The sequence below is a fragment of the Plodia interpunctella genome, chromosome 25 (assembly GCF_027563975.2).
Source record: "Plodia interpunctella isolate USDA-ARS_2022_Savannah chromosome 25, ilPloInte3.2, whole genome shotgun sequence".
Classification (NCBI taxonomy): Eukaryota; Metazoa; Arthropoda; class Insecta; order Lepidoptera; family Pyralidae; genus Plodia; species Plodia interpunctella.
The window spans coordinates 6,508,432-6,531,112 of record NC_071318.1 but is presented as its reverse complement, the minus strand read 5'-3'; the positions used below and the strand labels follow the sequence as shown (position 1 = coordinate 6,531,112).

General features: G+C 34.2%; 1 protein-coding gene across 4 annotated transcripts; it reads left to right on the top strand.

The window, feature by feature from the left end:
* Nucleotides 1-22: 22 nt before the first annotated feature.
* On the top strand, nt 23-20,411 carry LOC128680969 (titin-like). 4 transcript variants are annotated; one of them, XM_053764496.1, is made up of 19 exons: nt 23-180; nt 385-589; nt 827-976; nt 1,879-1,942; nt 2,306-2,386; nt 2,781-2,866; nt 3,201-3,834; nt 4,476-4,550; nt 6,753-6,855; nt 7,273-7,407; nt 7,801-7,936; nt 8,250-8,398; nt 8,829-9,001; nt 10,649-10,859; nt 11,555-11,676; nt 13,087-13,157; nt 14,177-14,242; nt 14,949-15,299; nt 19,248-20,411. In XM_053764496.1, the coding sequence occupies exons 1-19, from the start codon at nt 134-136 to the stop codon at nt 19,377-19,379; spliced, it is 2,991 nt and encodes a 996-aa protein (XP_053620471.1). In that variant the 5' UTR covers nt 23-133; the 3' UTR covers nt 19,380-20,411. The 4 variants fall into 4 exon arrangements, with proteins under 4 accessions (XP_053620471.1, XP_053620470.1, XP_053620469.1 ...); XM_053764495.1 differs by having other exon boundaries at nt 14,946-15,299; XM_053764494.1 differs by having other exon boundaries at nt 14,940-15,299.
* The last annotated feature ends 2,270 nt before the right edge of the window (nt 20,412-22,681 follow it).

The window sequence follows — 22,681 nt, the reverse complement described above, 5'->3', positions numbered from 1 at the left end:
TACTGCACATTTAGCCCGCCAGAGTACTATCGCGAGAGTTCTTTGGTTTTTGAATTATATTGAAAGTTTCTGAACGATTATTGCCATAGACAAAATCAAAACTCGTCTCAAATGTCAAATAATAGGAATTGTTATGTCAGTTAAGTCTACCAACACTGGAGAATTCAACATGTCGGACAAGTTAGTATTCATTTTATTATATTTTCAATCAAGTTCTCCAGCTAAACCGTAAATAATGCACATTATAAAATTAGAAAACCTTGCTTTTCCTAGTCTTTATAATATTTCCTTCATATTGTCAAAAATATAAATAATATTGTGCAATGACGCACTTTGTATCTTTAGCATAGGTGAACAAATCAATAAACAATATTTATCTTGCAGTGAGGATTTATTAGGCGATGATCTATGTGACCAGAGCCTTGCTGACTATAACCTCGGCAATGAAGAAGAGGACCAGCTTTTGGCTGACGACTATGAGAGTGGATCGTCTCAAAATGTGCCCACTTCATTGGGACCAAGTTACGTGAACAGCGTTGAGATGGTTCCTAATGACTTTGTTAGTCAGCCTATGGAGTATAATGCACCGGTGAGCTTTGTTATTTGTAGACTTTGGTATAATATGTATATATAATATGTATACTACTCAAGAATTATTGTTCAAAAAACATCAAGCACAGAAAAGTGCAAAAGACTGTGTACCAACCTCATTTGTCTTAAACCTCACAATGTATCACCAAGTTTAGTATATCTACTTTGGACACTCCAAGAAATTGATTATCATTTCACCATATTACATCATTAAATAACTGTTCTTCCATTCCAGTTAGCGTACCAACCATTGGCGGAACCAGAATGCGTGGTTCCTAACATTACAGTGGAGGTCCCTAACACACCGTTAGTTCCACCTCCGGAGTTCCCGTTTGAACCTCAGCCGCCGTATGGACCGGAGCTCGCCGTGGTGCCACCACCAATTGTAAGTCATCACATAATTGTGATGTCATGTTTGACATTTTTGGGCCAATCAACTTTTAAGTTACTCCTTTACCTTGAGTGTTTTGGTACCTAAGTACCTTAAAATTTACAATAAATATTTATTTTATAACACACTAGCAGCTCATTAAGCTGATGTGTGTGTGTGTCTTGAAGTTTGGAGATTTTAACCAATCTGTTCTTAAAACTGTTGACTGAAGGTGCAGTGACAACATTCTCATTGAGTTTGATCCAGTCTCGAACCACACATTGGAATATACAATATAAATATCTATAATACAATAAAGTATAGTTCTTTTTTTAAATCTATTTTTTGTCGAGGCTTCAGTTGCTTGGTGCGACTATGCCAGCCTCATGGGGAAATTTTATATTACTTGGTATTATCTATGCCTTTGTGTCATCACCCCTCTCCAGAATAGAAATAACAGTAATAGTAGAAAAGTATAGATACAAGTAAACTTTATATCAAGTTAATTTTTTGTAGATATATGTACTTTACAATAAATATTTACAATTTAAATATCTACAATACATACAGTATACATAAATACTTTATGTTTACTTCAAATATTATTTTTTGTAGATATATGTACTAAGGTTTATTTCTTAAGTAGACAGGCTTGGGGCATCAAAGCCCGATATACAATATTTGTATGTCTGTCTCACTCTGTTGTTTTTAAATCTTAATAACCACATTTGTTTCTGATTAAATTTTGAGCAATTGGCTATGATTTTATAACTGGCCTGCCGGACGTCAACTCTTTGGAAACTCTCTTGTTGCCATATCAGTTAAGGCCTTTGGTTGCCTTGTACGACAACCACAACCATACGCTTAATCACTATAACCATGTATTGCCAATCAATTCATGTTATGTATTGTTTCAGCCCGCAGCGGTTCCTATTGAGTCATCACAGATTGTACCATCAGAGTTGGTACCACCAGTTGCAAGTGAGTGAAATCACATTTGGTTGATCATGAAGTGGTCAAAACGAGACATATAGTCGCTTTAGTTCTTTATCACTTTCAACTCTGCCACGAAGCATGGAGACAGCAGCATAAAAAACAAAACATTATGAAAATTCGACTGTGATTTTACAACTGGCCGCTTTTTGTTGCCTAGGCTGTGTGTCCCACTTAATTGCCTCCACGGGAGGAAATTTAGTGATCCTATTCTAGGGCGGAACCACATGCCACGTGTAAAATATGTACATATAGTTGCTTTAGTTATACACATTGATTTGTGTTTTTTTTTAATTGTCTCGCTGTAAATGTTGATGAATATAATTGTTATTCGATAATGTTGTTAATTAGACGGAGAAGTGCGTCCGCGTTTCGTATCCGAGCGCGCGGGAGCGAGACAGCCGCGCGTCAGGGATATCCCTGACAGTTTGGGTGAGTTGTACTTCACAGATATTATTTTTATTTAATTTAATTAAGTATGCCTTCGCATTGGAGCGTCTCTTTAATGACAGTGTAAGAATTGAATAAATAAAATTAATACAAAACCAAGAGTTCCATATTATTTAGATTTCTCATGTGTACAGACTTCTTAGCCCACTTGCAGTTTTACTACTACCATACTAGATGTTGCCCGGGGCTTCGCTCCCTTGGGAATTTAGAGATAAAATATATAATTATAGCAATCTTGGATAATGTACCTTTCTAATGGTGAAATAATTTCGGTTAAATCGGTTCGGTAGTTTCGGAGAATACCCGCCTCAAACCTACAAACTTACAAACGCTTACCTCTTTATTATAATTAGTATATATATATAATTACCGACAGACAAAGTAATAGTCCGTGGGCAGCGCGGGCGCGGCGGCTGGCGGCAGAGGTTCCCGCATCCCTACCACAGGAACAACATGCATCGGGTGAGTTAATCATCATCATCAACTGCCATTTAACAGCTATTTAAACATCCCTGCTGGGACACTGGCCTTCCTTACGTATAAGGAGTTTGGGCCATGACCCAACCACCATATAAAAAACTATCTGCGCCCCGGCGCTTCGCTCCCGTGTGAATTTCGGCATAAAAAGTATGTATATATATATCCTATATGTTATTCCAGGTTATTTTCTACCCATGTACCATATTTCATAACAATCAGTCTAGTAGATAATGCGTGAAGAGGTAACAAACTTTCTTTCGCATTTATAATATTAGTTGGGATAACCTATTTTCTTATTCGAAAAACTTGTTTGCAGGTAAACTTCAATCACCGCCCGTCGTTCCCACCTCATCAACTCAGGGCGAGTCCCCCTCAAATTAGGCCGGAAATAAGGCCGGAAATGCCAGAAATTCGACCAGACCCAGTTCCTATCGCTCCACCGATGCCTATCAGGCCAGAGTTATCGCCCGAACGACCGATGCTTCAAGAAGTACCGTTTAGACCGGAAAACCCCCCATTTAGACCGGAAAACCCACAAAACCCCCCATTAAGACCTGACAATCCCCCATTTAGACAGGAAAACCCTTCTTTTAGACCAGAACCGCTATTTGGGCCCGAGAATCCACAATTCAGGCCAGAAAACCCTCCATTCGGTCCAAACTTCCGCTTTCAATTCCGCCCTGAAGAGAGGAATTTCCGCCCCAATTTCAACCCCTATCCCCGTCAATTTGGGCCTCGGCATTTTGGACCCCCGATCAGGGAGATAGCCCCAAATAATGTCAGTCATATGCCCCAAGTGACGATTAGGCAACCTTTGCCTGTAGGGCGGGAGCCTGAAGTGAGAATGTTGCCCTTACAGTTACCCCCTAATTTACCCCCTGGGGGATTAGCTGGGAAGAAAGTGCTCATCAATCCGCATTTCAAAGGGAATTTTCAGCCTCCTGTTGAAGGTGAGTTGATAACATTTTTTTTTATTTTACTAGCTGCGTCCCAGGGCTTCGTTCCCGTGGGAATATCGGGATTATAGTACCTTATGTCACTCAGGGATAATGTCAAAGAATTTCGGGGATCGGTTGAGTAGTTCCGAAAATTACCCATAATTAAATAGTGCACAAACTATCAAACATTTCGAACTTAATAATATTAGTTTTAGAAGTGGAAATTTGCAGGAAATCATAATGAAATAAAAATATATATATTCCGTATTGATTATAATGTTCCTTTGGTGGGATGTTTGTCTGATGTATAGAGGATTTTTTTTTTCAAAAAATACCATAGTGTTAGTGAAGTCCATTATATTCACTATTATTTATGACATTTGGTGCTATGTCGATATTTTATTTATACATAAAACAATATAAATCGCATGTCATGACTTACGGATACCACCATCTAGTGGCAGGAGACGACATGCACATGAACTTAAGTCTACAATTGTGCAGGTTTCCTCACGATGTTTTCCATTACCGGAAGCAAGTTTATGAAAACTATACATGAGTCTTATAGATGACTCATGTGGCGCGAGTGGTATTCGAACCTGAGACGATCACAGGCGGTCTAAATTACTTAACGCCATATTGTTTTGGTCAAGGTCTCCCGCCGGCCTACATTCCGACTCGAATCAACAAGTCACCGCCAATAAGCCCTACATTGGAGAGCAAATTCGGTAAATGTGTAGTGGCTTGCACGGGGAAAGACGGCCATTTTGTTTTCATACTGAGTGTGTTTATTTATTAAAACTTTATTGCGCAAAAATACAATTTGAAAGGACTTAAGGCTAAAAACATTGTTTAACAAGAAAAATGTATGTGGGTGAAAAAATATGTTATGTAAATATATATTTATTATTTTTATTGATCATTTAGGTTATTACTAGCTGCACACCGCGGTAACACCGCGGTGTGCAGTTAGTCCCGCGTTTTGTTTTAAAAGGAATACTTATTAACTTATTATTGGCCGACTTTTCCCCACTTTAAATTAGCATGGCACGTGTATGTAGTTTTTTTTTTATTACCTTATAGTTAGTGCCTTAGATCCTTCCAATATCTTATGTATAAGGCGAGACGTCAAGCTAAATTGATCCTTAACGCTTACGACTGAAAGACTACGGCTTGTCGTGATGCTGAAAACTTAAGAAAGAAGGTCAGAGGATACTTATAACCCAACTATCCTACCCGGCAAAATGATGTTCATTGAAAAGTGAGCTTTAAACCGTCATGTGTAGACGTACTTTACATTGACGAGACGAGAGCTGACAGCCAGCAGTCCGCAAATTTTTTGTCAATGCAAAGTATGGCTAAAGAGAACACTTTAAAGCTCACTTTTCAATGAATGTCATTATGCCGATGGTAGCGGTGCGGTAGAAGTGTGACATTAAATCCTGTATCCAGAGGCTTTGAACACTAAAATGTAAATAACCCAATTTTCCGGCATGTTTTTTGAATATTGTAATCTTATTGTGTGCTAGTGTATGTATTAGTTTTAATATATCTATTAGTGGTCAAGAGTTATTGATTTATGAATTATAGTAAAATCGATGAGAGGTCGATTTTTATTATAGGTCTCGGTACGGTCCATAGCGCATAATCTATCCAGATTTATTCGAATGCAAATTCGACATTATTACAACGTGATAGAGGTTCACGCGGAATTACTAGACTTGTGGTTGGCTGTACAATTTTATTCTTAAACATACATTGTCTTAGTTATCAATCATTATCAGTTTACAAAAGCAATGTGTGCGTTAAATTAGATTCTTTAAGACTAAAGCTTTCTCGAAAATTATTTTTATGATAGATACAAGTCTAGAACCAGAAATTAATCTTTAAACTCCTAAAGTGTTTCTCACCTAATAGCTGGTCTTCGTTTTCTCACATAGAATAAATAATTACACTTCTAGAATGTTTCTCACCTTGGGCCAAAAGTAAAGTCCGCGTTCTGAATAATAAAAGTGAATAGACCCATATATGAATCTTTAAGCTTCTGGAATGTTTCTCATTATTTTTTTTTTTAATTTTATGCCGAGGTTATAGTCGCGTGATGCGACTACAGGTATAGGTAATTCTGTTTATGTCTGCCTTTGCATCATCTCCTCTGCAGAATGTGTATATAGATCTGGCATATGTGACGATGGCTTGCTCAATATAATGACAGTCTCTCTAGCTTTACCCTAAAAATTATAATTTTCTGACTGACCTGGATCTTGGATGTTTATCCATATATTTATATGTTATAGGCGACATATATTATGTTAAACCATTCTATTCTATGTGTATGCCTAATGAGGTTTAAACTTATTTAAGATTGTTATAGGGTACTGTAACAATCCTAAATAAGTTTAAACCTCATTAGGCATACATATTTTGGATTACAAATTATATCTGAACCTAATTTTAAATTTAGCTTGTGATTGTAATCTGTTTTGTTTGCTATTAATTAAATAAATTTTCTTCAAAAGTAAATAAATATTCATTCTTTTATATAAAATATAGTATTGTTGAGTTAGTATATAACAACCCAAGTCTCGGATATTTTTGGGGAGAACTCAGCGTGATTGTCCCTGTATATTGAATTAATATACTTTTAATCTGACGACCTCGTTGGCGCAGTGGTAAAGTTCTTGCCACTGAATCGAGAGGTCGCGTCATGATGGAAAATGATCTTTTTCTGATTGGCCCGGGTCTTGGATGTTTACCTATATATAGTATCGTTGAGTCAGTATCCCATAACACAAGTCTCGAACTTACTTTGGGGCTAGCTCAATCTGTGTGATTTGTCCTAATATATTTATATATTTAATGGCCAGCTTTCGAAGTGTACAAATGAGAAGAGGCCCATCTAATAGTTGGTCTGTTTTCGTTTCTCACAGGACCAATAAAAGACATAGATGACGCAGCGGAAAGATTCATAGCAGAACAACGCAACGCACTCGCTCGCGCAGCTACGAGGAAATTCAGGAGGTCGCCACAGAGGTAAGCAATTCAAACAAATAACATACTAGCTTTTAACAGCGGCTTCACCAGCGTGAATTTTTCACGGGTAATTAATTTTTAGTATTAAATATATGGTTTGCCTCAATGGACATTAATTTTGTATATAGGCATAAGCATAAAAGTTAAATACCATAAAAAATTTACGTACAATACCCTTAGTTTCGAATTTCGGGGCGCTACTAATTAAAGCCTTGATATACTTCGGCTCCATTGCTCCGTAGATCTCCGTTGTTACGATGTTCGTCGACTGACAACACAGAAATTGTATTGAGTTTCGACGTATGTCGACGCACGACATTGCTTATACCTAATAACGAAGCACAACAATGCGGCAACGCGCTACGTTGACGCAACGGAGCAATCGAGCCGTGGCCATACGTGTACCTTCTATTTCAGATACATAGAGAACACAACGATAGAGATAGAAAATGAATTGGCTGCGCCGACGCCGGTGCGTAGGAACAGTGATGATGAGCTGTTGAGGAGGCAGGAGGAGTTTATAAATGCAAATAGAGCTGGATTGAGGAGACGGTGAGTTTAGACCTTGTTTCTTCTTACATAAGGTTTAAAATGATCTAATATCTAATATTTTTTGTACTTATCGAGAGATTTTAAGGGGATAGTAGTAATACTCTAGTTTGAAACAGTTCACTGGTAGCAGTGAAGGAAAATAGAAGTTTTCGAAATGAATTAATACATATTCGGACTATGTCTATTATTCGGTTTAATTAATATTTTCCGTATCACGGCATTTCATCGTAAACATTTTATTTTCATAATACTACATATCGAAGTCAAATTGTTGTAAAGAAACAAGTGTACGTTTTGACTTGTATCAAATAACCAATTATTCTAATATACTTTTCATAATCGTCATTTAGAAAATCAAAGCCAGGTTAATGATTCTCGAAATATTGTCACCAGCATGCGAACTCCATCGCCGGAAACGCCACGAGAACCACTTCGAGAACCACCGCGAGAACCTCGGGACATCAGACGCAGGTCTCTGTCGCCGCGACGCAGCCCCGAGAGGAGAAGGACCTCGCCTGTCAGAGACGAGGTGAGAACTACCTGGAGAAACATCTGTAGATATCACGAGAAACACTCTAGATCCACTTCAGGACAAAGATAATACGACAATTACGACCTCCGTGGCCCAATGGTCATAATGCTGGACTACTGCACTGGAGATCTCGGGTTCGATTCTCCTTCAGTTCAGTTCAGAAAATTATATTTTTCAGATTGTACTGGGTCTTGGATGTATATTTGTAAATGTATATGTTATATATATTTATTTATTACACACAACAAATTGACAGTGGTTGCTTGAATATTTTAAATATTTGTTTAAATTATTGAAATCATTGTACCAGGAAAGTGAATATCGGCGTAAAATGCGCGAACAAGAGAATCTTCGCGAGCGAGTGTTGCGCGCGAAAGAGTTCAGGCGGAGGAAGAACGCTGTAGCGGCCACACAGACCAGCCAGAACTCCAAGAGTAATGACGACGCGGCGAGAAACAGGTGAGAAACAGTGTGGTTTTAGGGTAAAAACACGTCGTATTCGTTTTCTTCATATTAATGACGATTTAGTGAGAAACACAGGGAAACAGCAAATTTTGGAGTATTTTCTTTAATGATGATGCGCGAAACAGTGTGTTTTAAAAGGGCGCTTTCGGCTCACTATTCATTTTAAATAAATGCGACAGGAAATAATTTCTAATAAATTCCTTCAACTAGTTTATAGTGGAAGGATTTAATTAGAAAGGATTTTTAGTTTTGTATAAAAAATTCAGTCAAACTTATGACGAAGATTCTTGTGTCCCGTTTAGGCCGGGCCGTGGTTTCGTTTTCCGCTCATTTAATTATTTAAATTAAGTTTGAGTATCATGTGTGACATGCATGTACCAGATTTCGGCCACATTCACCACTTAAAAAATAACTCTTTTAACAGAGATCGCGACCGTCAAGAGAGAGACAAAGAACCCAAGCCGAAGACAGAAGATAGACCGGTGGCGGGGGAGATGGAGATAGAGATGGAGATGGCGGTGAAGCCCGACTCCACGGAGAAGGAGAAGCTCAGGGCGAGGTCGCCGGTGCGGAGCGCTGAGGTCAACTCCACCAGCGGTAAGTTAAAGAAAAATTGTTGATAGCTTTAAAACTGATTAGAAAGGGGAAAAATCTTGCTGCAGTTTAATGCGTTATATTATTTATGTTTTAAAATGTTGAGACTTTTCATTTGCAGTGTATAACATAAGTGATAAATGATAAAGAATATCCACAGGTTTGTAATGTCCTTGTATATATATATATATATATTTGTATCATTATTAGTTTTACATTTTTATATAGGATTGGTTAATGGATTTGTAAATGAACATATTAAATGAATGATGTTACGACTAAATCCCGAAGTGCGGTTATATTTTAGATGTAGCTTGTTTAAAAAGACCGGGTTACAAAATGAAAAAGATCTAATAAGCCGGAAACACCGTTTATTGGTTGGAAGCCAGAGAAAAAGTGCTTAGGTTTATAACAATTTTAAAATATATATCTAACGTTAAGTCGCCAGCGCCATCTAACTATATTATGTTAAACTTAAGTTATTATAATAAATTTAACGTAAGCAAGCCATCTTGTTATAGGTTGGCTATCCATCCACACTGCGAGTTCCGGCAGAAGTGAAAACTTGAATATTAACGTTGTGCATTTTTTACATCTTACGAATTTTCGATCAGGGGGCTTACCATCATCTCTTAATGCGATCCAGTTTAGATCTGCATCGCTAATTCGTACCATCAAGATGACATAACGATCCATTATAGGTAGTCACCAAAACAATACGCCGTTTCGATTTCATTCACTCATTTTGCATACAATACGGTACCATGATGTGCATTGAGAACGTAACTGGATCGCGTATCTGTCAAAATTCGCGATTCAAAAAAAGATACTATTTCTGATTGATTACCACGAAAGAAGTCCCACAGACGTGGCGCTACTGTCGCTGAAAACAATGACGTGGTATATCTGTATCTATTGATAGTTCCTAGTTTTGCCATCGAAACTCCATCGTGGTACGGTTTTTATGTTCCGAAGTTTGTGTTTAGTGTTATGTTTATGATCGACAAATTTGTTAGTCTAGATTATATTGCATTTATTGTAATTGAAATATTTTATTTTATGGTGTTTTGTATTTACTTTAGTCATGTAACTAACACAAAGATACATTTTAAGTAACAAAAAAATACATATTGTTTGCTCAAAATGGTAAGAATTTGATATCGGAACGTAACTCTTGAAACGAGATAAAATATGTAGAGATCGTATAGCCTTATCTCTTTCTTACATTTGGCTGCTGTCACTGGGTTTTCGATTCAGAGACAATTTTTACTTTTTTTTTATGAATTTCATTCACTCCTTACGATTCAAATGGGACTTTGTTAAGATAAGTTGGTGCTACCAAATAACGCGATTCATTTTAGGTTCCTAAACTGAACTGCCCTACAATTGAATAATTGTGTAAAAGTTGATGGTAGGCGCCCAGAGCCACGTGTCCTGACGCGAGTATAACATTTTTAACCCATCACAAAAAGTGCACAACGCCGCTAAAGAAGTTTTCACTTCAAAAATAATTGTAGAAATCGTAGGCCGTTATAATTTTATGTGCACTGATTCACAATTGTAATTACAGCTTAGATCAAATCCTTAATGTATAGATATATTTCGTACAATTGCATAAATAAGTTTTTTGTTTTTCAATACATCCAACAGAAACATTAACACCGCCACGAGAAAATCTCCCCAAAACAACGACCCCAGAACCGGCAATGACCCCGCCACTGCCCGAGAAACTCGACAAGTCCGCCGAGAAATCCACGGACAGGTTGATGGACAGTGATGACGATCTGGATCTAATTTTGGGGGATATTGACGGCATATTGTCGGACGACGAAGATTCAGGACGGTTTAAAGACAAGGCTATGTGAGTATTCTTGCCAATTGATACTATTTCACCGCTTGCTGATAAACTATCTGATAATCTGGAGATAACATATCGTTTCACATGTATTGGGCCATAAGGGCATATAAGGCCAATCACTTAAGGCAGATTTATCTGTCAGATTTGCTATACTATATTATATGAAATACTATATTATATGAAAATGGTGAAACAAACCCCCAAAGTTGTATTAAATGCCAGCTTGTTGCAATAAAGAAATAAAAATATATAGGTAAATAAATTGTTTCAATATTTTAATTATATCTAATAAATATATATTTAACATATATCTAATACTAGATGTTGCCCGGGGCTTTGCTCCCGTGGGAATTTTGAGATAAAATGTAGCTTATAGCAATCTTTTATAATATATCTTTCTAATGGGGAAAGAATTTTCGAAATAGATTCTTAGTTTCTGAGATTACCTTAAAACATTCTCACAAAGTCACAAACTCTTACCTTTTTATAATAATAGTATGAATTAAATTAGTTCTGCAATATTTTATTTCTAACTCTTTGTATTTTACCTTTTTTTATTATTATTACGAAGCCTTAAGCATCCCACTGCTGTGCAAACAATAATTCATTGATTACAAAACAAATCAATACCGTAAAAAATGAATTATTCCTTTGTGGAACCCAAATAAAAAAACCAATGAAATTTCCGTTGTCAATAGGAAATCAGATACGACGCCTTCCAAAACAACAGATCTTCGCAATAAATTACCTCCAAGGCCGATCGCCAATGTCGACAAACAACCGAAACAGAGGATCGTATTCAATGATGCTAAAAAGAAAGGTGAGTGATTGCGAATCCAAATTAAATTTAAGATTTTAAAAGTAGAATAGAGGTAGTTGCCTACATTGACAACTTAATTGAGTACATTTCGACTTGGGGCAAAAATACATTTGTTCTATGTTTGTTTGTTTGTTTGTTTGTTTGTTTGTTTGTTTGTTTGTTTGTTTGTTTGTTTGTTTGTTTGTTTGTTTGTTTGTTTGTTTGTTTGTTTGTTTGTATGTTTGTTTGTTTGTTTGTTTGTTTGTTTGTTTGTAACGCGATAACTTTCGAACCGTTGGTCTGATTTTGATGAAATTTAAAAGGTATGTAGGATCTGTCATTACAATTTTTAAGTTCGTGCGGCATCAAAATCGGTTAAGTCGAATTTGGAAATGTTAACAATTTCATAAAAACTCTTAAAAGAATGTTGTGTTCGTGAGGTCTAAGTTCGCGGCGAACAACTATTATAAATGTGAAAGCGACGACGCAGTGGTAGCGGTGGCGCAGAGTGGTAAGGTTCTTGCCACTGCACCGAGAGGTCCCGGGTTCGATCCCAGGTCGGGTCATGATGGACAATGATCGTTTTCTGATTGGCCCTGGTCTTGGATGTTTATCTATATATGTATTTGTTATAAAATATATCGTTGAGTCAGTATCCCATAACACAAGTCTTGAACTTACTTTGGGGCCAGCTCAATCTGTGTGATTTGTCCTAATATATTTATATTTATTTATTTTAAAGTAATAAAAATCTTTATTACTCTCCACAAAATCATTCTACACTAAAGGGTATTTTACAAGTAATCTTAAAAATAAACAACAAGAGAATAACGCTTTAATATAGGAGCTAGAAAAATGTTGTGGGAAAAAGTAAGTTTGTTATCTCTTCACGCTCTATCTACTCGAACAATCTTGTTGAAATTTTGCATACATGTAGTTTGAAGTACGGTGAAGGACATACGGTACTTTTCATTGTGAAAAATGTACGCGGGCGAAGCCGCGGTCAAAAGCTTAGTATGAAATAAAGTTGACTCAATCGAAAATGTTGTTCACTAAATTCCTTTTATTCTACTATGACCATATTGTATTATAGAAAACTGTAATACTTTCTACTAAAATTCTTTATGTACTTTGGCATAATGTTTTAAAATATTTTTATAATTTTCGCCAAGAAATAAAATAAATTAATAAAAATGTTAGGTCGCGCTAGTGTGCTGGAAGTGATCTCCTTACAGTGAGATCACAGCTATATTTTGTATTTTTCACCCCCAACTACAGTAAGAGGAGAGGTTATACGTTTAACGTGTCTGTATATCTGTCCGTGGCATCGTAGCAGCCAAACGGCTGAACCGATTTTTATCTAGTTTTTTTCTAGAAAAATATAATATTATGTTGTTTTTTTGTCGGAATTAATGAGTATTTATTTCTTAGGCGCGTCTCCCCCGCGTCGCGCGGCCGTCAGCTCCACCGCTGTTGAAAACATCGAGTCTGAAGCTAATAAGGTTTGTAATTGTATAATTAAGATCAGGTGGCGTGTGGATCCGCCCTAGAATGGGACCATTCTTCCTCTCGTTCGACGTCACTGGAGGATATTCCCGTGGACATCGTACTAACTACTAATGGAGTCGTAACCTAGCCTGGTACTGATATGCATCGATGGCATTCGCCGAATCTTTAAATTTTTAAGGTTATTTTATACGCTGACACTGGCTTCGTGGCGTCACAGCTATAAAAACGACCGGTAACATGCGGAGATGAGGGAAGAACGAACAGGAGTGATGTCGTCAAGGATGATATGCATGCCAATGATCTGACAACTAGGGATTCCGACGATCGTGTGAAGTGGAGACGAAAAAGTAGGAAAGCGGAGCCTATGGGCTCCGACGCTCGACGGCTGAGGAAACCGGGAAACCGCTAAGACGAGAGAACGGATGCCGACTTAGTTTCAATCTTTGACGACCTCGGTGGTGCAGTGGTAAAGTGCTTGCCTCTGAACCAAGAGGTCCCGGGTTCGATCCCCGGTCGGGTCATAATGGAAAATGATCGTTTTCTGATTGGCCTAGGTCTTGGATGTTTATCTCTATATGTATTTGTTATAAAATATAGTATCGGTGAGTTAGTATCCCATACCATAAGTTTTGAAATTTGGGGCTAGCTAAATCTGTGTGATTTGTCCGTATATTTATTTATTTATATTTATTTAAACTTAAATAGAACTGTTCTAAAAATCCTTCTATATATTCTTCTACATAATACTATAAATGCCGAAGTTTGTGAGGATATATTTGTGTGTATGTTTGTTACTCTTTCACACGAAATCTACTGGACGGATTGTTATTAAATTTGGTACACGGGTAGAATATAACCTGGAATAACATCTATATGTTATTCCAGGTTATATTCTACCCTATGGTAGTTTTAATCCCGTAATTCCCGAAGCGCCGGGGCGCAGCTTGTACTATGTAATTTTAAAATCACAATGACATGTACTAATTTAATCAATTAATTAATTTGTTTTCAGACTAAACAGAAACTCGAAGTCAACACAAATAAGTCACGAGCAAGAATAATTTTTGAACGTAAAGAGGTAAGTCGATAATAAAAAAATTGATGGAATATTAGATGCGATTCGAATGTTTTGATTTTATATAAAGTAACTATGTTTTTATGATAACTCATATCATTATTATTTAATTCAATTGATTATATAATTAGAAAGCTTATAGGAGGGATTTATTACATAGTATATAAGTTATGACTGCATTAAAAGACAAAGATCATTTGCAAAAACATGAGTTTACGTTATTCACAATGTGGTGTTAAAAGTAAAACTTAATCCTACATGTTTCACCGTCCACGGGTGTGCAAATTAAAATGGAGAGCAAGCTATCATCCCACAAAACAGAGACACACAAGATCTATTAAATAAAAATGACACTATTATATCGATAAGATTTACGTTATATTAATTTGTTATTTAAATTTGTCGTTAAAAAAATCGTTAAAATTATAAAACCATTTATCAGTCAGTATATGAGCACATATATGAGCCGATATATGAGCACAATAAAATTTGCACATATATTTTTTTGTAATGTTTTTTATTTTTATTTATTTATTTATTTATGTACACAACATAACAGTGTAAATATAAAAGTTAGAAATAGGAAACTAAGTACAAAGGTACTACTTATTTCTATAGAAATTTCTTCCAGTAGACCCCACAATGTTGTACAATGAAGTTTGAAATTAATTTAAAAAATTGCATTCTCCCTCTAAAACAGCAACAACAACAACAACAACAACAACAGGAAAAGAAAGATACAGCCGAGGACCGTAAGCCTCAAACATTCGCCAACCGGCGCGTCATACTCCAAACGAAACTAACGCAACAGAAGGAAAAATCTGTATTCTCCCGGATCGAAAAAACGGATCCGAGCAAACCGAATCCGTGTATTTTCAGCCGGGCGGTTCGGACCGCAATCGGCGGCGAGAAAACCCGGATAGTTGTCAAAAAGGATGAGCCTACAGTTGAATACGGCACGGATGATACGGATGAGGAAATTTTGACGGCTCTCGTCAGTAACTTGCCCGACGGAATGACTGATACCAGGTTGAAAACGCTCGCTGGGAGCGATGTGCAGGTAAATTGTTAAGTTTAGACGGTTTCGGCGGCAGAAAGGTAAACAAACTGTCGAGTATGAAAGTGACTGCACGTAAAATCATAAGGAATTATGCACATCCGAATCTTCATCAATCAAAATCGAATCAAATTCAAATTCAAAATTCAAATCATTTATTCAGAAATTAGACCTTCACAGGCAATTTTTCTCGTCAATCTTTATATTTATAGTTATTTCTCACAAGCTACAAACTACTGGCATTTCGGAATGACCACTGCTGAGAAGAAATGCTGTAAGAAACTCATTTGAACAGTGTTGGTCCCTATCATGCCAGAATCATTTATTCAGAAATTACATACTATTACATTACATTAAATTGGTGAAAACCGTACAAAAATACAGTTTATCGCGTTCATATGGACAGACAGACAGGCGCAAATTCTTTTTATACTATGAATGTAGGGATTAGACATGCACAGGCATCCTATAATGTAGAATCTTCGTGGAAAAAGTGAAAAGCATTTTTTGAGTTTGCGCACCCTAGATCTCTGTTTTCGATCAGGCTGGATTGAGGCACTCAAATTATTAATTAACAAAAACATAGATCGCGCATAGAGATTATACAGGGGCAGCGTGGGTTCAATTCCCGCTCGATTCCAGAATTTTTTCGTCTCATTATTTTCGAAATTAAGTTTAAAAGCATGTGTGACATATATAACAAATCCGTTTAGACAAAAAAAGCCGAAAGATTCAGAAATTAAACTTCAATTAATCCCTTAATTAGTCAAAATTTAAATACCAAATTCATTTATTCGTCATAGGTCGCCTGCTGTATAGATAGTGTAGAAGAGGCGTATGAAATTTGTCAGGATCGTGGTTAGTGGAAATCCCTAATCACTACATCCATGGGCGTGCTCATATGTATGTAATATACTCGTATATACATATTTTGTATTTATACATAAGACCTTCACGGTTCGCAGGCACTTTTTTAACGTGATATTTTCTAGTAATGTCTGCTGTCCGCAGTTCCGCTCGCGTTAGCCTACGTTTGACGCCGGATCAATTTATCTACTCGAAATTTAATCAAAATAGACCAGTTTAAATAATATCAATCGTCAAAATAATCGATTTAGCCTTGAACGCGTGACCGACGTACTTTCGCATCAATAATTTTAAGATTGTATTTCTAAAAATTATCAATAGTATATATACTATTTTTTAAAAAAGTAATATCCAAAAAATTATTCAAAATAGTGTGGAGTATATTGAAAATGTGTAGAATTACTATTTAGTATAAAATATGTAAGCATTCGAAAGTAAATTGTAATATTACAATAATTTTGATGAGCTCCGTTGATACATATTGCTTATTGAATATATTTGTGTTGTTCACCTTTCCACGTCGCAAACCAACGTCAATAATTTTAGGTTGGTGCTAACGAGAATTAATATGGAGATACTGAATTTAAATTGATAATCGCAAATGAAATGAAAGTCATTACTATATCCTCCTCTAAGAATCGGTTTATTTTTTAATGTTAGATTTTTAAGAGAATCAAAATCAAAATCAAATCATTTATTCAGAAATTAGGCCTTCACAGGCACTTTTTCACGTCATATTCTAAATTAAATGATGTTTACCAAAGCTACAAACTACTAGCATTTCGGAACGACCACTGCTGAGAAGAAATGCCGAAAGAAACTCATTCAAACAGTGTTGGTCCCTATTATGCCAGAAGGGCTTACCATTTTGAAATATAAATTTATGTATAATTTTTATCAGTAATATAACATGTAAGTACTATCATTTTTATTAAATTTATGTATAATTTTTATCAGTAATATAACATGTAAGTACTATCATTATTATTAAATTTATGTATAATTTTTATCAGTAATATAACATGTAAGAATATTTAAATAATATCCATTTTGTTCAGTAGAAGACAGAAAAGGCTATAATAATTCTATTCTGTGGAATGCAATGGGACAGATAAAAAAAAAATTTAGAACTATCAGCAAAAAATTGTCTCGGTGTTGTCAATTAAAAAGACGATTTGAAGTAGGTACATAAGTTAACATTGCATATATATGCCAAGTTTCTACATATATAGTACAAATATATTATCGCTGGATAACATAGTAATGTTATATATATTATATTAGCTATATATCTGAAAAATAAAAATACAAAATATATAAGTTACATAGAATATTCGACGGCGCAGAATAGCGCCGCCGAATCAAACCGAATACAAACTCAATAAAATAACGACCATATTACTAGGACATAAGTCTTAAAATCAAAAAATAATCAATGATTCGTGCGTACGACGCGACGGCGCGGACTCAGACATGGCGCGCTCTGATTGGCTAAAATATTTTCGCGCCGTACAAAAATTAGACTTCTGCGCTTGTACCTGCGCGGTGTGACTTATAATTAAAGTAGTAGACTTGTACTAAATTTAGAATTTCAAGTATATGAATTACATAAAATGATTTTATTATGATTGTATTAAGTATTCAATGTATTTTGTGTATCCTATGAAATGGATTGAGATTTCAGTTTCTCAATAATTAACTCTCCTGGCATCAATTAATAAAATTTAATCTGTGACATCAATTGTGATATTTATGTATTTATATATAAATATATATATATTAATAATGAAATATTAAGCCTATTTAGTTTTATATCGATCGTCCTGTGTATATACTACAAATAAATATATTTATGCAATGTATAAGATCATCATTTGCGGTTAGTTATATAGCCGAATTGTGATTAGGCTAAATGGTAAGAGTGATATATTTTTTAACTTCCTTTAAAATGTTTTGTAATGAAACTTCATCGCCATCGGTTATTCTACTTTAAGTGTGACCATGGCGGGTATGTAAATACATATTATTTATTATATAATGAAATATAATATGTTTTGTAGTTTGTAGACACAAAGTGGATATTTATTTCTACGTCTTATGAGTAGATTTTGTGTATTATCGAAATGACAATAACGGACGTCGTGAATGTTAATATTCATAATTGATGGAAGTTGTGTTATAAAAGAAAAAAAATCTTATCACAAAAATGTGAAAACCAATGTACAATGTTCTATATTTGGTTTATTATATTTAAATACCACGCAATTTCAATGTGATAATAATTTATCTAGTCATTGTCTGTGATTTTATTTTTATTAAATAATAATATACAAATAATTTCTTTTGTTAAGATTAGTCGTCACATATTGAGATTGTATGTAATTGAATAAGAATAATGTTTGAATTTATTAAATATTCATTAAAAGAACAAATGTTGGTAACTTAAAACTTTGACGACCTCGGTGGCGCAGTGGTAAGGATCTTGCCAATGAACCGAGAGGTCCCGGGTTCGATCCCCGGTCGGGTCATGATGGAAAATGATCTTTTTCTGATTGGCCCGGGTCTTGGATGTTTATCTATATATGCCTTTGTTATAAAATATAGTATCGTTGAGTTAGTATCCCATAACACAAGTCTCGAACTTACTTTGGGGCTAGCTTAATCTGTGTGATTTGTTCTTATATATTTATTTTATTTATTTTATTTTTAAAAAGTGGAAAACGTATTTAAAACTTAATGACGTTCTTAAATATGTCTCTTAATTAAGTATATTTAAGATGTTTGGTTGTTACGCTTCCTAAAGCTAATTAATTCTTCATATTTTTGAGATCTTTTTTTAAATATCCCATATATATTTTATGAATTTCTCACTTTATATTTTATTATCGAAACATTAAAAATAGCAACAGAATTTATCACCATCAGATATTGTGCCTTACGTTTCGGTTATAAGACTCACAATGACATATGTCAGTAGTTATAATGTGTTCAATATATCGTTGTATGTACATACGTATTATATAAATATAAGATAGAAGTAACTTTGTAAGGATAGAAACCACTGAACATCCGGATTGCTTGCAGACGCTAATATTGGATAAAGATGGCTGTTCAGCGAAGATAACCTTCAAATCTTCAACGGGCGCGGAATTGTTCAAGAAGAAATTTCACAACAAAATGGTGTCGAAAAGCAGGTTGATCGTCAAATTGACTTGAATACAGAAGTTAATATACGCTGTCTTTAAAATACATTGTCTTTTTTCCTCGCAAAAGACTTGTAAAGCTGTTTTGTTGCAAAATACAGGTACGGTAATAAATTATGAGATGTGTACACTCTATTTAGGAAATGTGTAATTTTGTTTGGTAATTAAGGTGATATTTAGATTGTGGAAATATGTTCGTTGAAAAAAAATTTTTTTTTTTTATTATTTCGGAAAAGAAGTGTAAAATTTATTTCAAAGTAGTTGTATGTTTTGTATTGCTTCGGTATACATATTCTGATAAAGTATCTCGTAAGAACTTAACAACTGTTAATATTTGAATATATATTGATTGTTGTTATGATCGGATACTAAAATTACTGAATATAAAAGTTTATAAGGATTAATAAGCGCTAATGAATGTTTGTATCTCTTGCAGTTAACAATATTTTTATTGCATCGAATTCTCTTGTGGTGTATAGTAGGAGTGCTTATTACATAATATTGTACGGACCGTTCATATTTATTTCATTTCTGATATATGATAACTTAAAAACTACTTTTAGCGAATCATATTTTTTTTTATATATAGATAATAGAATTACTTGCTTTTGTTACATTAAAAAAAATATAAAAATTCGCTTAAAAGTCTCAAAAATAGAAGATAGTAAATGTTTATTCGTAATAAAAAATTTTGCATAATAACATTTTTTTTTACGAATTACGGATGATTATGATGCTAAAAGGTATCACACAGCAAGCGCCACGAAAGCAAAGCCACTGCGCGGGTTTTCAGTGACTCCCAAACAATTGGGTAAATATTGCAGAATTACTTTATATCAGAGGTCGAATAATTGTGAAAGTTTGTAATATTTTCTCTTTTCACTTGTTGTTAAGAAAATGCAATTATTGTATTTTGCGTGCATTTAAATATAAAAGCTTGTTTTGGTAAACATTATTTGAGAATATTTTCGGCATTTTAGGGTACCTTATTTAAAAAAGAAACCAGTCGTCGTCTGTCAGTGTGTAATGTGTAGGTAATATAATATATTACATATAAAAGAATGTTTTCAATAATTATCACATTTTATTATTATTAAAAAGTACTTTAAAAAACAAGTTAAATTAATACTTTAAAAATATTTTTGTGTGTAACACACGTAGTTAAATTGGATACTGAACAATAACAAATGGAGGTTTTACATTTTTATTAGTTTAAAATTTGAACTTTATGTTCGTATTACCAAGAAAGAAATAATATTCCTGTTATAGCCTTCATCACTTCAGATTGTTAAAAATAAAAACACACAAATTGTTTTATCACAATTTTTAGATTTAATTCCTCCGCATAGTAATGTAATTATTTAGTTAAAATATTGATAGCTATGCCATAATAACTATTAAAAAATTAATATTCCTATATCATCAACATAATCTAAATCTTCGTGTTTATCCTATACTTTGTATGACTTATTTAAGTATACAAAACGTAAGTACCTATATAAATGTAGTTCATTATATTCAGTAATGCTCATAGGAAATTTCCCTCAAATTTTTGCGTAACTTTCGACCTTGTAGTAGATATTTACTGAAATTTTCGTAAATAATGCAATTTTGTTAAGTGTCTAATATTAAAACGTAAGTAACGAACCACTATGACAACATAGCAATAAAAGCTAGCATTAAGTCATTTTTATAGTTTTAACACTTTTACTTTTCTTTTTTATTCTTGTAATACTAGATTTAGGCTTTTGAACATTTGAGAAAAAAAACTTAAGTGCGCAAGATTACGTTTATATTTCAGAACTTAGTCTTTTGAATATTGGCATTAAAACATTCGATTGTTTTTTACAATAAAATTAACAAAAAAAATCTGTATAAGAAAATTTCATTTTATCTTATTCATGTGTGTTTTTATCAAAAATAAAATGTAAATAATGTTTTGTTCTTCAATTTTCTTAATTTTTACACAAATTTACAGAAATATACATTATATAGAAATAAACTAGGCTACGAGGATACATATACCTACATCAAAATTAAAAAAAACAATATATCAGTACATATAATAAAACAGGGGGCTACTATGAAACATAAAACACGTAGCACGTCTCTCGCTCTCGCTCTTTTTATGCACGAAGCGTACACGATATGGGAAAAGGGGACAGCGTGTGGATGCTACGTGTTTGTATGATTCTTGGTAGGCCTTCAGTAATTTTAAATATTGCACGGAATGTCCAAGTTTAAGGACATTTCAATTAATTGCGTTCCTGTTTGAGAGAAGAACACTTACTTTTATCATGATTGTATATTCATAAAAGTGCATTATTTAGATACATACGTTTGTTTAATATTGCTAATAAAATGTTGAGTTTTTTAAGTGACAAACTAGGCTTGATAACTTGTGGTCGTCCAAATCAAAAGGGACCTTATGGCGGCTAGCAATTAAGTCTTTATTGCCGTTGTTTTGTATTGGAACAACGGCAATGAAGACCTAAGTGCCAGCCGCCATAAAGTCCATTTTGATTTGGACGACAACATTTGCTTGTCGAAATGGAAATAACTCTTTTGCCCACCATGCTGTAAAAAATTACACATACTACGATAATATTAGAAACTTAATGACATCGAACTGAATCATTTTAAGAAAAGAGTAAGAATATCCTTTAATATTGCAAAATGTGTTAGCTGAAAGAAATAATTTAGGTTTTCAGTCTAAATCCACATATTATGTACTATGTAATGTACCAATTATGTTAAGTTTTTATTAATTAAAATATGTTATCTCAGCTATTTCCGTTTGTTTTATGATATTCTGTCAAATAATATATTTGACTTTTATATAAATTCAGTGTTTATAATTTCCTTATGTTTTTTTAAGACTGAGAGATTTTTTAAAATTTACATTGACTCAATGTAGCCACGTTCTTAAGGTTGCAACACACATGCGTATACGCATTCATTTAAAATTCAAGGAAATAAATAATTTAAGCCTCTTTTGTTCGCACTGATGACTTTTGCGCAATAGATTTCTGAAAAATTTGAATAATATATTAAAAAAAAAATTTCAATGTAACCAGGTTTTAGTAGGAATATCGGTACATAGGTTTGTCATTTATTGATATATCTATAAACTAATAGAAATAACAAAACTTATAACATTAAATTCTCCAAAAGGCTGTACATGTTGATCTATATCTTCATGTAAGCTTTTAAAAGAGATACAATTTAAAAATATGTATAAATATGGCAGTCGTTAAATTTGTACATATCCTGTAAACATATTTAATCTGTTTTACTCTCTCAAACTAAATTACT

What these genes read in the sequence shown, in the direction of transcription:
- LOC128680969 (XM_053764494.1), top strand. Translation starts at nt 134, where the DNA reads ATGTCAGTTAAGTCTACCAACACTGGAGAATTCAACATGTCGGACAA. An exon ending in TGAGGTCAACTCCACCAGCG is followed by an intron (nt 9,002 to 10,648) that starts GTAAGTTAAAGA and finishes TACATCCAACAG; the next exon opens with AAACATTAACACCGCCACGA. An exon ending in TAATTTTTGAACGTAAAGAG is followed by an intron (nt 14,243 to 14,939) that starts GTAAGTCGATAA and finishes CCTCTAAAACAG; the next exon opens with CAACAACAACAACAACAACA.